General features: G+C 46.8%; 1 protein-coding gene across 1 annotated transcript in view; it reads right to left on the bottom strand.

The window, feature by feature from the left end:
* KCNN2 (potassium calcium-activated channel subfamily N member 2) overlaps nucleotides 1–15,453 on the bottom strand; it is a 158,000-nt gene extending 142,547 nt beyond the window's left edge. The window contains exons 1-3 of the mRNA XM_047092603.1: nucleotides 15,432–15,453; nucleotides 13,272–14,569; nucleotides 12,531–12,626 (exon numbers count right to left, since the gene is read on the bottom strand). Of these exons, the coding sequence (XP_046948559.1) occupies nucleotides 12,531–12,626; nucleotides 13,272–14,569; nucleotides 15,432–15,453 (1,416 nt within the window). The remainder of the gene's footprint in view (nucleotides 1–12,530; nucleotides 12,627–13,271; nucleotides 14,570–15,431) is intronic.
* Nucleotides 15,454–15,819: the final 366 nt, after the last annotated feature.

The raw sequence follows: 15,819 nt of genomic DNA, 5'->3' as shown, positions 1-15,819 counted from the left end.
TCTCCCTCTCTGTCTGTCCCTTCCCCGCTCACGCTGTCTCTGTCTCTCTCAAAACAGATAAAGAAACATAAAAAAATTAAAAATAAAAACCACTATGGCTAAATGCATTATTGGGCCAATATGCTCCAAATACTCAAGAAAGCAAAGGACAAATTAGTCCTGTAGATACCGACTGTTAAAACCTGTCTACAATAGTTCGGTTCAATGTTTATGATGTCTGAATCCTAACGTGTTTTACAGATTCAAAAAGCAAAGTCCAAAAACTCACCCATCAACAACACATCATTCAAAAAGAGAGACTGGCATCAAACAGACTCAACTAATGATTATTTGACATGAAACAGAAGAGAAGACACAAGCTCCCTGAGAAAAAGTCAATCCAATCAGTGTACCAAGAATACTTTGAGAGATGTTACTTGTCATATTTACGCACAAAAATTCTCCATTCCTTCAGACCACTGTTCTCCAAGCACTGTGACGTACTAAACAAAACTCTTGCCAGAGACAAATCCAGGGCAGGAAAGAAAAAGTGCTTTTGATTTACATATCCCGTAGCCCTACGATGAATGCCCACAGAAATGCTGTCAATTATGTCTTTTACACGTATGCCTTTGGCTGTTTACTACCCCTATCCTTTCAGTAGGGATTTAACACCAGAATTTTCCATTATCCAAATTATTCCCTTTGCTTACTTTTCAAAGCACCTCATTTAACTCTTTTAAGTCACCAGGGTCCTCATTAATGATGAGGAGATGCCATCAGCTATGACCTGCATACACTTAGCTCACAAAGCCTTACTTCCAGCATGAAGCCACATGTATGGCAGGTTTTGGGGGCAGGGAGGGGTGGGGATGGCTATTTTGGTAAAAACTGTTGGCCATAACATTAGAGTACTTTCACACTCGTTTACAGACCTGAAACCTAACAGTGAAAATGAGCACTTACCTTCTCAGGTAGCCAACATGCCCAAAGGGAGAATGTGAAGTATCTCGGTTCAAAAAAAAAAAAAAAAAAAAAATACTGGCTGTCCTCAGTAGATATCAAAGCTTTTATTAAAAAAAAAAAAAAAAAAAAAAAAAAAAAAGAACAGACACACACACACACTCTAGATTGTTAAACCAATGAACACTGTCCAAATGCCCACCTTTTTTTTTCTGCTCCCCACTCATAAGACTTGCGAAAGAAAGAAAAAGAGAGAAAGAGAGAGAGAGAGAGAGAGAGAGGGAGAGAGAGAGAGAGAGAGAGAGAGAGAGAGAGAAAGAAAGAAAGAAAGAAAGAAAGAAAGAAAGAAAGAAAGAAAGAAAAATTCATCACTGTTTCCCAAAGCCCAGAGAAGCTGGGCTTCCAATTCCTTCATATATATACATATATATATATGTATGTGTGTATATATATATGTGTGTGTGTATATGTATATATATATTTTATATTAACTAAGTGCCATAATGTATATATAAACTCACGTAATCTTCATAACCACCCGATGAGAGACATACTCTGTATTTCTCTTTTTACAGACAGGGAAACTCAAGTACAGAGAGAGTAAGTAACTTGTCCAAGGTCACACAGCCAATTAGTGGCAGAGCTGGGTATGAGCCCAGACAGAATGGCTCCAGAGGCAATACACAAAGCCACGAGGCATGCTGCAGGAAAACAGTAAACAACCCAAAGGAGAGTCTGATTGCTCCGCTCAGCAGGAAAGTTTGCAGAGAAAAATTTCAGAAATTAGGATTTCTATAGCTTCCTACAATAAAAAAGACTGGGAACATTTGGGGACAAAGTTATCTTCCAATGCCGGCTCACACACTATTTCTATATCAACTTTAATTGTTACACAGGGATACCCTTTTACAAACCTGGTTAGCTGATATTTAGAAGCCATGGGCAAATAGGAAGACACAGCCAACTACAGAGAAGCAAATTTCCAGACTCACGAAGTAGCACAGTACTGAAGATACTAACCGCTAAATGTGACAGAGACACTCCAGAAAACAACTTCATTGGTTACTTAACACAGTGGTTTGTAAGCGCTTCAAAAATGAAAGGAAGGATATAAATTTGGGGGAGGACAATCTGAAAAACTGTCAATTGTCTTAAATGATATCCTTGACCTCAGGAACTTCTCTCTTGGCAATTTTTCCCCAAGAAATCATCAGGGATGTTCACCATTATAAAAATGATTTCAGGGGTGCCCAGCCGGTGTAGTCGACTCTTGATCTCAGGGTTGTGAGTTCGAGCCCCACGTTGGGTTTAGAGAGGACTTAAAAATAAAACCTTTAAAAAAATGATCTTATATAGGTTCTTTCTATTTTTTCAGTATCCAAAATAAGGAAAAGGATTAAACTGATTACAGCCATATGATGGGGGAAAAAATTGGATCTATTAAGAATGTTTAATGGCATGGGGAAATCAATAGAAAATTACATGAAAAGAAATCCAAGTTTCTTTATACAGATACAAAGCAAATACCGTATCCATCCACTTTGCATAAATACATTATAACACAAATAATCATTATCTCTAGGTGGTGAGACTACACAAACATTGTTTCTTATGGCTTCTGTTTGCCAATTTTCTAATACGAAGAGTTATTAATTTTATAATCTGGAAAGGAAAAAGAAACTTTTAAGAGGAAAGGCATTTGGTCATGAAGCCTACATTATTACAAAGTTTAAAATAGTAAGTGCGTCAACTTAACTGTCACTAGACTTGGAGATCATGAGACTGCAGTCCCCAAGGAATACGTGGATTCAGTGAGGGATCTGCTAGCCCTGGTGACATTCTTGTAGAGAAATGTGGGCTGGCTGATAGTCAGGGTTCACAGAGTTGCTATTACTTTTAAGGCTGTACCAAATATCACGAATGAGCAGATGTCTAACAACACAAAAGGTCCTATGTCCGAGCTCTGGCTGTGGCTGATGAACTCATGCCTTGAGCCCAGGTTCCCAGGGTACATTTTTTCAAACTCCCGGCTAGCGAGAAGCCCCGAGGAAGAGTTAAATGTGTCAATGGCAGGCGTGCAAATCGGGGGCGGGTGTCGGGGGAGAACCACTAATACTGACCATGTTTCTAGAACAGAATTGAGCACACATTTGGGTCTCACCAACAGAGCAACTCTATAGCCAGCATTTTCTGAACCTAAATAAGTAAACACTGGAATTATGATTCACATGATTCTGACAGGCTGAAACACAGGTCTGAAACCAAGATGCTACAGAAGAGTGTCAATAAATATAGAGCCATACATTCAGTTCAAGAACAATTTTACAAGTGTTACTTGGCAAGGTTTGTGTGAGCAATGACCATTTTAGACCAACAACAGTCGGTACCATGTGGCATCTTTGACAAAGGATGTTAACAATCCCATCTGAAAGTGCTGAGTACATTTCTAACTTTCTTATTTGGAAAGGGAATTCAGCAACAGAGGGCAAGTACAGAAGAATATGATCAGGGACATTGTAAGTCTGATCAGGAACATTCAAAGAAACTGGGACTATTTAATGAGGAGGGCATTTAAGGGGAACTAACCAATGTTTGCTCTGTGATTCTACGAAGGTGGGGGGGGGGCATCCATTTATTCTGCTAAACTGGAAACTGCAGTCTGTCGTCTTTTGTCTCTACCACTCCGCTGAAACTGAGCGTCAAGGTCAGCAATGACCTTCAAATTTGCCACATCCAAAAGGTACTTCTCTACCCCACTGTAACAGACTCCACAGCATCCGATACATAGCACCGCGCCCCTCCTTACAAGACTGCCATCTGCTCGTCTGGGACACTTCACCTCACCTCTTTTTTTCTGTTCCTCCTTCACACAACCTATAGATGTCAGATGCTGATCAACTCTTGACTTCCTCATCTTTATTCTTGCTCAATGACTTCACCAATCCCCGTGGCTTTAAAAAGTCTCTACACTGGGGTGTCAAGGGGGCTCAGTCGGTTGAGCGTCTGACTCTGGATTTCAGCTCAGGTCATTACCTCAGGTTTTGGGATCGAGCCCCGTGTTGGGCTCCATGCTCTCAGCGTAGAATTCTCTCTCTCCCTGTCTCTCTGTCCCTTTCCCCAGCTCACGCTCTTTCTCTCCCTCTTTCTCTAAAAAAAAAAAGTCTCTACGCTGACCACACCCATTTAAAGTTCCACTACAGACTTTTCCTCAGAACCCTGTATAATCAGAAGCATTTCAAATGTTCTCTGCTAATACAAACTCCTGCCTCTGCATCTTTACCCTTCAATGTGTGTCTTCCCCAGGGCACCTGGGTGGCTCAGTCGGTTAAGCGTCCGACTTGGGGCCAGGTCACGATCTCGTGGTTCGTGAGTTCGAGCTCTGCATAGGGCTCTGTGCTGATGGCTCAGAGCCCGGAGCCTGCTTCGGATTCTGTGCCTCCCTCTCTCTACCCCTCCCCTGCTTGACTCTATCTCTCTCTCAAAAATAAATAAGCATTTAAAAAAAAATTTTTTTTTTAATTTTTTTTTTCAACGTTTTTATTTATTTTTGGGACAGAGAGAGACAGAGCATGAACGGGGGAGGGGCAGAGAGAGAGGGAGACACAGAATCGGAAACAGGCTCCAGGTTCTGAGCCATCAGCCCAGAGCCTGACGCGGGGCTCGAACTCACGCACCGCGAGATCGTGACCTGGCTGAAGTCGGACGCTTAACCTACTGCGCCACCCAGGCGCCCCTAAAAAAAATTTTTTTTAAATGTGTGTCTTCCCCTCCTAGCACCATAGGCTCAGTTGCTCCGACCAGAAACCTTGGATCTGTCCCTGCGACATCCCTTGCCCTAACCTGTCACATCCAATACGGTGCTAGGAAGTCCACTCCACCTTCAACATGGGTCTCAAGTCAGACTACTCCTCAACATCTCTCATTATGACATGGCTTCCCAAGAACCTCCTGATCATCTCCAGACCAGTCTGCTCAGAACATCAGCAAAAGGTCTGTTTAAACATGTTGGGTCATGACTCTCCCGTGCTTTAAATGTTCTGTTTTGTTTTTTTTTTTTTTTCCTTAAAGCTTAGTCTGCCACCTCCTCTTCAAATATTTTTAAGTTTATTTATTTATTTATTTATGTGCATGAGCGGGGAAGGGACAGAGAGAGGGAGAGAATCTCAAGCGGGCTCTGCACTGTCAGTGCAGAGCCCCACATGGGGTTCAAACTCACAAACCGTGAGATCATGAACTGAGCTAAGGTCTAGGGTCAGATGCGTAACCGACTGAGCCACCCAGGTGCCCCAACTCTTTAATGACTTCGAGGCCATGCACTTTGCAAAAAAAAAGGAAAGAAAAAAGAATCTCCAAATCATTATCAAGGCCTCATGACCTTTCAATATCACAATCCTACATCCCTGTCACTCCACACCCAGTACCATTCTCCACCCTCTTGGGCCACACTGGTTTGCTCTCATTTTTTAAGTGCAGGAAACTCCTTCTGGTCACGAGGCCTTAGCACAAACTGTTCCCACACACTCTGCCAACTGCTGACGACTTCTTTTCTTTCATGCCTCAGTTTCAAAGTCAAATCCTTAGAGAATGCTCCCCTGATTACCCTGTCTGCTGTGTACCACCCCCCCACACCTCCTATTATGTTCTACCTCGGCCCTTTCTATCCCCTTCCTGGCACTGATCATGACTTCCAAGGATTTTGTTTCTTAATATTTCCCTCTTTCCCGAACCCTGTGTCCTTGGAATGTCCTTATTCTCCATCCTATGTGCAAGGCTCAAAAACTTTTACAATGTGAAGCAAGAAAGGAATAAAACCAGACTTGACCTCGATGTAAAGAAAATCTTCCTAAAACTAACAGCCATCTGGAACAGCCAGCCTTGTAGGCACAAACTGCGGTTCACAGGAAAAGGGTTCAAGCAGAAAGGTGGGTTACCACTCTCATCTATGATGACAGAAAGGGATTTCCCATGCAGGGTGGGATACTGGGCCAGATAATCCCTTCCATGCAGATTCTGGTTTTACAAACAGAATTTGTAAGGAGTTTCAGGTTAAAAATACACTCCCAAAGTAGCAGACAGCCTATTATTTTTTCTGGAGCAGAAATTTTTCCTAAAGTGGCCCCGCAAAACCACTTGATATCCTGCCCAGCAGTGACTTCCTGAAGTGAAATCAGTGCGGCCTCCCTCTGCGCAGCCTGCCAGATGTGGTTGGGGACGAGGACAACCCACGGTGCCCTTCTTTCCAAGCTCTACAAACACGTGGCCCAGAAACAAGCTGGCAGATCAAGGAAACCCTCTTGCGGTAAACCTAAAGCTGCACTCTCCATTCATTTGTGACGCTGCTCTGTAAACACACCAGGATCGCTTTATTTAGCGTCACACCCATTAATAATGCAGAGATCTTTACAGAGGCAGGCAGAGAAAATTAGTCCTGAGTGATTTCGTTACTACAGCGTATACACGAAGTCAAAGGGTCGGAGAGTCCCATTACAACTGATGTAGAAGCTACTGGCAATGCAGGTATCAGCCACAGAGCTGTCCGCCACAGGACAAAGCAATTCAGGCGAGTTCCCCACCTCTCTATCTTCTGGAGTCCTACCGCAATCCTCATCTACCTTGTTGACAAGAGCAGAGACCTCAGGACCCACGCACAAGCCCTCCTTCTTCTACTTTTTCAGCTTCCTTCATCTCTAAATGTTTTAAGTAAAAACATTAAAACGTGTGACAAATAGTCAGTCGCCCCTGGTGGCAGCATCTTTACCCGTGATTATTTGTCAGCAGATCAGATAAGGTACCACCAGATATCACACAATGTTGCAAATAAGCTTTGGAGGCCATAAGCTTTGCCCTTAAATTTTTCTCAAAAAAAAAAAAAATCTGTTCTCAGGCAAATGAACTTTTTGAACTTCAAACAGCCAAAGATATTTAAAATTCCTTTTTGTAATCTCCAGGGTTAATGACGCTGTGGAGGAATAATGTGTGGGGAAGAAGTGAATGTATAAACTCTTTTGGAAGGGCTGGTGGGTAATGCCTTTCCATTTAAAACACAAATGCCCTTGGGGCACCTGGGTGGCTCAGTGGGCTAAGCTAAGCGACCCAACCGACACTTGAACAGAGTTTCCACTCAGCCCATGATCTCACAGTTTCGTGAGTTGAAGCCCCGCGTTGGGATCTGCACTGACAGTGTGGAGCCTGCTTAGGATTTGCCCTCTCGTTCTGTCCCTCCCCCGTCTCATGCTGTCCCTGTTTCTCTCAAAATAAATAAACTTAAAAAAAATTTACAACACAAACTCCCTTTGATTCAGCAATCGGACTCCTGGATATTTACCACATGCACATACTCTAATTAGTAGATTAAAGTCAGTATGCAAAAGAACATTCATTTGTGGTATTGCTTATAATAGCAAGAACCTAGAAAACTCAAAATGCCTATTAGTGAACCATGGTACAGCCATAAAATGGGATAATATTCCGGTGCTAAAAGAGAACGAGACAGGCCTCTATGAGGAAAAACCTCCAACAGATATTAAGGAATAAAAGCAAGGGTTGTCTGTACCTCAACACATGTAAAGAGTCATTTGTAAGAATTCTGGAAGAGTATATGAGAAACTTAAAAGTGGTCACCCCTCAAGAATAGGTCTGAGAGTATATGAAATGTGACTATCTCATTTATTTTAAATTCTCCTGTACTGTTTTATTACTACATGTATTATTATTTTATGAGTAAGAATGGTAACTCTATGCCATATTTTCTGCATGGTCTAGAAGCATCTACCTTCTCTTTGTAGGAAGGGGTAAGGGAGCATTCTCCCCAGGCTCCCCAAGGCAAGGCAGAGTCTGCTAAATGGGTGTTTGGCCATGCCTCTCCAGCCACAGCCTTCAGACATGATCAAGGCTCCTGCCCTCACTCACTCCTTCTTCCTTTGGGTGGCCTAGATGCATAAGTAGAAAGAATGTTTAATTTCTGTTCTTCCAGTTTTAGGTCTAAGTCATCCATCACTGAAAAGTGAACTTGAAAGAGAAAGAGTTAGTTATCCCACTGCAAAAGATACCAAAAGAACTATGAGTGTTTCCTCTAATGCTACTTATGTAATTATACTGTTACTGAGACAAGAATCAAACAAAAATGTTTTCAACTTTCAAGTATGTACCTGCGGTGCTTCCAAATTCCATGAGACCCAGAAAGATGGAGGTCCACGGGGCTTTCTTTCCCAATTTAGAATCTTGTGTTTGTCTCTCTCAAAAATACCAAGCAACTATTTCATCTAGAATTGCTTCCACACAAGAAATTCAAGGATACTGAAGTTGCAAAGATGAAGTGGAATCTACATTCCAATTTTCCGATGTTGAAGATCTTAAAGGGTATTTGAACTTGACTGGGTATTTATTCCATCAAAGACATGCCCCCAATCCCATGGAGAAGGAGAGGAGGCAAAAAGGAAAGTCACAAGACATCATACCTCTGTTCTTCCTATTATATGACCTGAGACTTAAGAAGAGTAACCTTTCCGAATCATATAAAAGCAGTCCCTACAGTGTTTTTCCTTTTTCAGAAGACTGTGGGGGCTCCTGGGTGGCTCAGTTGGTTAAGCATCCGACTCTTGATTTTAGCTCAGGTCATGATCTCATGGTCATGAGATCGAGCCCCACACTGGACTCTGTGCTGACAGCACAGAGCCCCATCTCAAAATAAATAAATTCACATTGGAAAAAAAAAAAGAAGACTGTGATACATAGGCATTTACTGAAGTTTGTTTATTTATTCATCATTCATTCTCGGGGTCAGGGTTTATTTTTGTTGTTGCTGCCTTGGCTTTACCAATGGATATATAGAAAGTAAAGCCAAATGTCTACTGGAAAAAAAAAAGTCTAATATCTACTCAGCTGCAAAACTGCTCCCACTAAATTTGATTTTATGGAAGCATTCTGACACACACATACATACACACAGTGATTTCGTTTTTGGTTGGGGAGGGGTATTCAAGTAATTAGTGGCAAGGACAAACTAAGGCTGGGTGCACTGAGCTGTCTGTGGTACTGAAAACGACACCATAGCTGCAATGCACTGAGCTCTGTTCTTTCAAAGCCTCCTCATCACACTATTTTAATTCAGGCACTTCCGACCATGACTCACCTGAACCATCTTATTTTGCCAGAGTGTGTATAAACATTTTATAAAAGGTCACACTGACTTACTTTCCAAGGTTCTCCATGGAAATGTCAGGGCCTCCCCAAGCTTCGTTAAGCAATTCCGGTGGACAGAGAGCCAGAACTCTGGCTATCACGCTTTGCCTGAATGCAGTGAGAAATCATACCATGTACCAGAAACCCACACTAGCTAGCTCTCACCATCCAATCATCATGCTGGTATGCTAAATGGGAAAAGGAAAAACCTGTCTTTTAAGACCACATGCTACATCCAAAGACATGCTCTGATCAGCAACATAACCCCTGTGCTGAATTCTTTCACTCAGAGCAACTCAGTATGTTTGGAACTGTTAACAGTAAACTGAAAAACTCCTACTTGCTTAAAACTTATGTGGGGCGCCTGGGTGGCGCAGTCGGTTAAGCGTCCGACTTCAGCCAGGTCACGATCTCGCGGTCAGTGAGTTCGAGCCCCGCGTCGGGCTCTGGGCTGATGGCTCAGAGCCTGGAGCCTGTTTCCGATTCTGTGTCTCCCTCTCTCTCTGCCCCTCCCCCGTTCACGCTCTGTCTCTCTCTGTCCCCAAAATAAATAAAAAACGTTGAAAAAAAGATTAAAAAAAAACTTATGAAAGAAATACACCTATAGCAGTGACATCAATAAGTAGAAAGAAAGAAAGAAAGAAAGAAAGAGAAAGAAAGAACAATTCTTCATTTTCCATACATATATGCACAAACCTGTGCACTTACTTAGTTCCACTGGGCTTCAGAGTGAACTACTTTGGTGATACCACTGACTCTATTATCTCAATAAATTAGTACGTGTTTTTTTGGCTCTTGACTTCCACCTCAGGGTCCTCAAGTGTATTTAGTCTATTTAGTCCTTTCCCCAATTTATACATTTTTAAAAGCAACTCAGATAAGAATTTGCAGCTTCAGCATGAGGAAGAAACGCCCTCAGATAAAATGCTGAGTGTAAAAGCGACACCCAAAACAACCAAATGATATTACCCGAGCATCTATCTTTAAATTCTCTTCAGTGTGGCTGCTTTAACAGAAACTATATATCATATAAAATAAACCCAATTTAAAAAATCTAACTCCTGTGATATTTACATCGCCTGAACAGTAGAGAAGTTCACTGTGCTTACAAGTTTTAGAGGAACAACTCATGTCCTCAATTTTGTCACCCATGCCATACATCTTCTAATCAATAGATCTGTGCATTTATGAAACGGAAATAGTCCTCAAAGTGAGCCAGTGAATGGAATTCCAAGCGTGAAAAATCTTTAAAAATATGATTCCTTGTATTTTTATTAGTTTCTAGAAGGCTCAAGAGTGCTAATATGGTATCAAAAAAAATTGTTAACAACACATAATTAACATGTGGCCACTCCTCGCAAAATCCTTTAAGTTATTTACAAAAGCCTCCCGATGATTCTGAAAAAGTCAGTGTTTTCAGGCAGAAGACACTTTGCTCTTGATATCATCCAATGTCTCCCTAGAGAATGCTCATGTAGCTGTGTGCTTTTCAGAAGGAAAGCCCAATGGTGAGAAAGCCAATGCTTACTAAACACACCAGCAAGCTCTCTTTCCAGGACGAATGAAGTAAAACCACTCTAGTCCCCAAGTTTTGTTTTCAGTTACTTGATTTTTTAAAAAATACCTGAGAAGATTTTAATACATTGAACCTACCCATATTCCAAACTTTTAGAGAGAAAACATGGACAAAGAAGCTATCTGGACTAGACGCTGGAGGTCTGGTCACACTCTGCCCTGTGTTGCTGGGCAATCTGGCAATCTACTCACCCCTTACGATTTCAGATTCCTCATCAGTAAACTGAGTCAAAGGACCATTCAGTCCTATTTTGTTCCTCCCAGCTCCAAGTGTCTATTCTTAAAGTCAAAACAAGAAGCTATGCTCATTATGTGTCAAGTCATATTTTAGTATCGCTAAAAAATGTTCTCGAAAGAGGGGCGCCTGGGTGGCTCTGTCCGTGAAGCGTCTGACTTCTCGATTTCAGCTCAGGTCATGATCTCACTTTTCTTCAAAAAGAAAAATGTCCGAAAGAATCTCAGAAGCCCCCGATTACAAGCACTGAATTAAAACGACCCTCTGCATATTATTAAAGTGTTCCAATGTGCGTTCGCCTTGTTCGGCCAGTACAGTTTTATGACTTACCTTTGAATATTCTCACTCTTGATTCACTAACTTTATCCCTTCAAAGTGGCACTGTCCCAAGTTTCTGCAAATGTTAAAGTAGGATGAAGGAATTCTCCAGGCCCCTTTAGGGCCAGGGGTGTCTTTATTTTGTTTGCATGATAGTTAAAATTGGTTTCTTCCATGTTTGGTATGTGCTTGCTAATTACTAACCTAAAACTGATTTAACTTATAATTAACGCTCAATCATTCAAATGGCAAGTTCCATATGATGTTTTAAATTTAAAGGCAACTACAAAGGAAAGTATCCTAAATGTGAGGGTTTAATAGTTCCAAAAAATACTCAACAACTGCTCCCCCCACAAAAAAAAAAAAAAAAAATCAGAAAATACGTATCAGTGTAAATTCCAAACTAGAAAATCCTGCTTAATTTTTGAAAACTCTAGTTATTTTACTTCACAAACCTTCCCATTCCTCTGACAGAAGGCTACAGCCAAGTAAACAACTCAAAGATGACCCACGAATTTTTTATGAGGATTGTGAAATTGTTAGTAATGGCCAAATCTAACAATAGAGTTCCTGGCTGCATTTAAACAGAACATTTCCTAACAAGGCTGCTCACAAGGGCAGTGGCCTTTGCCCTTAAATGATATTTTAAAAAAAAAGTAGGCAATGTAATGATTGTAGCTAAAAATCGACCCAACTACCACATATACAGAATTTGTATGCTAACCTTAGAACAGATTTTTTTTTTCTTTAATGTTTGGGGATATGGAAAGAGTTTGAGTTTTTCTCGTGTCTTATTTACATATATTAGCTAGGAATAACATGCGCTTATTTTCTTCTAAGAGACATTTCTTCTCTAATGTCTACGTTATAAAAAATACTGTACAGAGATGGACCCTGTGTTCTGTAATGACGCACCCACTGGGAGTGGGTGTACCAATCAAGAATACACATTTATTTACCCTACCGATTAAGGCTAGCGCCTAACTGGCCTTAAGGAAAGCAAATGCAGTGACTGATTTACAGAACTGTATCTACCTGAAGAATAGAAGGGGAAATCTTAAAGGTTTAAAGGGTAGAACCCAGAAGCGACTGCATGTTAACATGCTGTGTTGTTTTGTTTTGAACTTCTTGAAAGAACAGGTCAGGTGCTAACGCAAGACTACAGCGTGTGTCTTCTGTAACCTCAAGCAAGGACACAAGGGCTTGGAAAAAGCTGCCTTGCTTGTCCAAGCAGGCGGCAGCGCTCTGGGTCATTCATAAATAGCAGAGCCCAAGTTACCTGTATTTCCCTGGCGTGGTACACGATGATCAGCCCGAGCAGGATGATTGTGGAGAGACTGATAAGGCATTTCAGAGCTAAGGAATACAGTGACGCCTGCAACACAGTCAGACAGAAGCACTTTTAAGACACAAGTACTTTTGACCACCTTCCGGGGGTGGGGGTCAGTCAGTCCCCAGCAAGTGGAATCGAACTCCCAGGAGGAGGATGGGGATGAGGGGAGTACCTGTTTTGGCTCTGTGATCTGTCAGATCACTTGGCCTCAAAGGGAAGGGAGAGGAGAACAGGGCAGGCGGATGGCCAGGCAGCGCATCCGCGCCATCCCAGACTCAAGCGCAGATCCCGGCTCTGGAAACCGAGAGCGAGTTATTGCTGAGTTTAAGCGCTTTGGGTTGAAAGGGGCCTCTGAAATCCCGAGCACACGTAAAAGAATAGAGCAGGCTTTCCCCCACTGACTCCTGGAGCTACTTATTTAATGTGCCCAAATGAGCTGGGCACTCGCTGCCTCTAGAACTTTGGCTGCGCACAGAAAGGCTTCCTCTCCTAGAGTTGCCTGGAGGATCAGGGGTGCGTCCGAGCCGTGCTCACCGTCCCGGCGGGCACCTCCGACCGTCCAGAGGAGGCTCGGGACCCGCCGGCAGAGAGTTCCCACCAGTGCTTACCCCAACCACCCAGCGTCCGGCCCGCGGCCCCGGAAGGCTGGGGCGGGGGGGGGGTGGGGAGGTGGATTCCAGAGCCTACCTTGTCGTAGGCGCCCCACGACAGCTCGGTCTCGATGACCATGACCACGATGCCGAACATGCCGAAGATGAGCGCGTAGTCGCTGAGCCGCTTGCGCTTCTCGAACAGGGCGCGCCGGTGGCCCAGCTTGTAGCCGATATTCTGGTTCTTCTTTTTGCTGGATTTGGTGCCACTGCTGCTGCCATGCCCGCTGCCGCCGCCGCCACCGCCACCGCCGCCTCCAGCGCTGCCGCTGCCACCGCCACCGGCTCCGTAGAGCGCCAGGTTATTGGAGTTGTTGTGCTCCGGCTTAGACACCACGATCTCCGGGGCTGAGGACGAAGCGGCGGCGGCGGCGGCGGCGGCTGCAGACGGGGAGGACGCGCAGCCACCTCCTCCGACGGGCGCGGGGGGCTGTAAGGGCTGCGCCTCCGAGTCCATTTCGTGCAGGTTCCGGCGGGACGCGCTCAAGTTGCTGAGCGGCCGCATGACGCCCCCGTTGTACCTGCAGCTGCTCATGGCTATTTCGGTGAAGGGGTTGCTCTCACGGCGCGCCTGGGGCTGGTGGTGCTGGTGGTGCGCCGGGTGCGGGTGGTGGTGGTGGTGCGAGAGCGGGGGCCCGGAGCCCAGGCTGCCGAGGCTGCCCGTGGGGCTGGCGGCGGGCTGCAGGCTGTGGCACTGGTGGTACTGGGAGGCGGATGCCGGCTGCTGCGTGTACTGCTGCCGGAGCGCACTGGCATGGCTGGACGGCGTCAGCTCGCTCACATTGAGCTGGCTGCCCCGGCGCGACGAGCAGCAGCAGCAGCACGACGAGCCCGACAGCGGCGAGGAGGTGCGGGTCCGGAAGGCGCCGCCGGGCGAGGAGGTGCGGAGCAGCAGGGACAGGTTATCCCCCGCCCCCGCCCCCGCCGCCGGGGCACCGGAGGAGGCGCAGCTGTTGCACCGGAGGCATGGGCTGCTGCCGCCGCTGCCCGGCTGCTGGTGCGCGAGGTGCGGGTGGTGCTGAGGGTGCGGGAGGGACGCGAAGGGCGGGCACGGCTTGTCCTGGCTCTGTTGCTGCTGCTGGCAATGCAGGTGTGAGGAGCGCGGCGGCGGCGGCTGCTCTGAGAAGAAGCCGCGCTGGAACTGCAATGGGGTTTCCATGTCAGGGCTGTTAAAGCTGCAGGGAGACCAGGCGGTGGTGCACCCTGCGCAATGCGTTATGGTCGGGAGCGGGGACTCCTGCTGCTGGTGCGAGGAAGGGCCCATGCCGGCTCCGGTAGAATCCAGGCGGAGAGTCCGATTGGTCGGGCGCACCAAAACAATGGGCATGACATCACCTGCAGGGACCGAGACTGAGTTTGCGGCGCGCGCGGCTTAGGGGAGCGCGTGTGTGAAAGAGAGATGGGGAGGAGGGAATCTGCAGGATGAGAACCCTGGGGTGCGCAGGCCAGGGCAGAGTGAGGGGGGGGGGCACCTGCCGTTTGGGAGCGCCTGGGAACAGGACCCGGCTGGGGAGCCCCAGGCAGTGCGGCCAGGCTGCAGGGAAAAGAGAGAAGAAAGGGGTGTCCCTGCCTCCCTCCTTCCTTCCCTCCCTCGCCGCCGCCCCCCCCCCCCCAGCTGGTGCCGGACGCGCAGTCTAGATCACCTGCGCCGGGCACTGCAGCACGTTGGGCCACCCCAGCAGAGGGTCAGGCGCGGGGACAGTGCGGAACCCCTGCCACTCGTCCGCCCGCGTGCACGCCTCGCTGGGCTGCAGAACAGCAGCCCCCTCGCCTCACGCCCACCTCTCCCCAGTCGTCCCGCGGAGAGTGGGCAGCGGGCTGCCCGCCAAATAACTGCGGGGGCACCCGCTTAGGAGAGAAAAAGTTAGGCGACTGGCTACGCCAGTGCAGCAGGGCTTAGGGAGAACCCCGGAGCCTGAGCCCAGGTTTGGCCGCTGCGAGTTCCGAGCGAGCCCCGCGCCGCGATCATTCCCCCGCCGCTCGGCTCCGGGGCCCAGGAGTCGGGATTGGCTGAGCGGCGCTCCGGCCCGAGTGCGCTGCGGCGCTGGGAGGGTTAACCGCCTTGGCACTCGGGGCCGGGGGAGGATGGGGGCGGGGCCGGAGGAGGGGATCCCCACCGTCCGCGGGAGGAGCCCGCGCGGGCTTCCCGGGTCCCCCTGGCGGGGGCGGAGGGCTTTCCCAGCTACCGCCCGCTCACATTTGCGCCTTCCGCGGAACATGAGGGGCTGGCGCCCCCGGCCGCCGGGTCCCCGTGCTCTGGCGCTCTGGCGCTCTGGCTTCCCCAATGGGTAGGTCCGTTGGCTTCTGCGGCGGTGGAGAGGCGGCTTGCTCGAGGGTACGGGGGCTGCTCAGCGGCCGCCGGCCGCCAGCGCCTCTTCTGTTCCTCTTCCTCCTCCCCACCTGCAAAGCACAGACAAAGCAAAGGCGGGTGTCACTGATGCGCACACACCGAGCATCTCCTTGGCGGAGCCCTGACTGCGGCGGCGGGTGGGAGAGGGGCCTGGAGCGGGCTGATTCGCACCGGTAGTTACAGCCTGGCTGGGAAATTATTAATAACGACAACTCCGGCTGAATGTCCACTCCGG

Source organism: Lynx rufus, unplaced genomic scaffold (genome assembly GCF_022079265.1).
Source record: "Lynx rufus isolate CCGP_SWC_20201006 ecotype Redwood Valley unplaced genomic scaffold, mLynRuf1.p SCAF_1, whole genome shotgun sequence".
NCBI lineage: Eukaryota > Metazoa > Chordata > Mammalia > Carnivora > Felidae > Lynx > Lynx rufus.
This window is presented reverse-complemented; position numbering and strand designations above follow the sequence as displayed.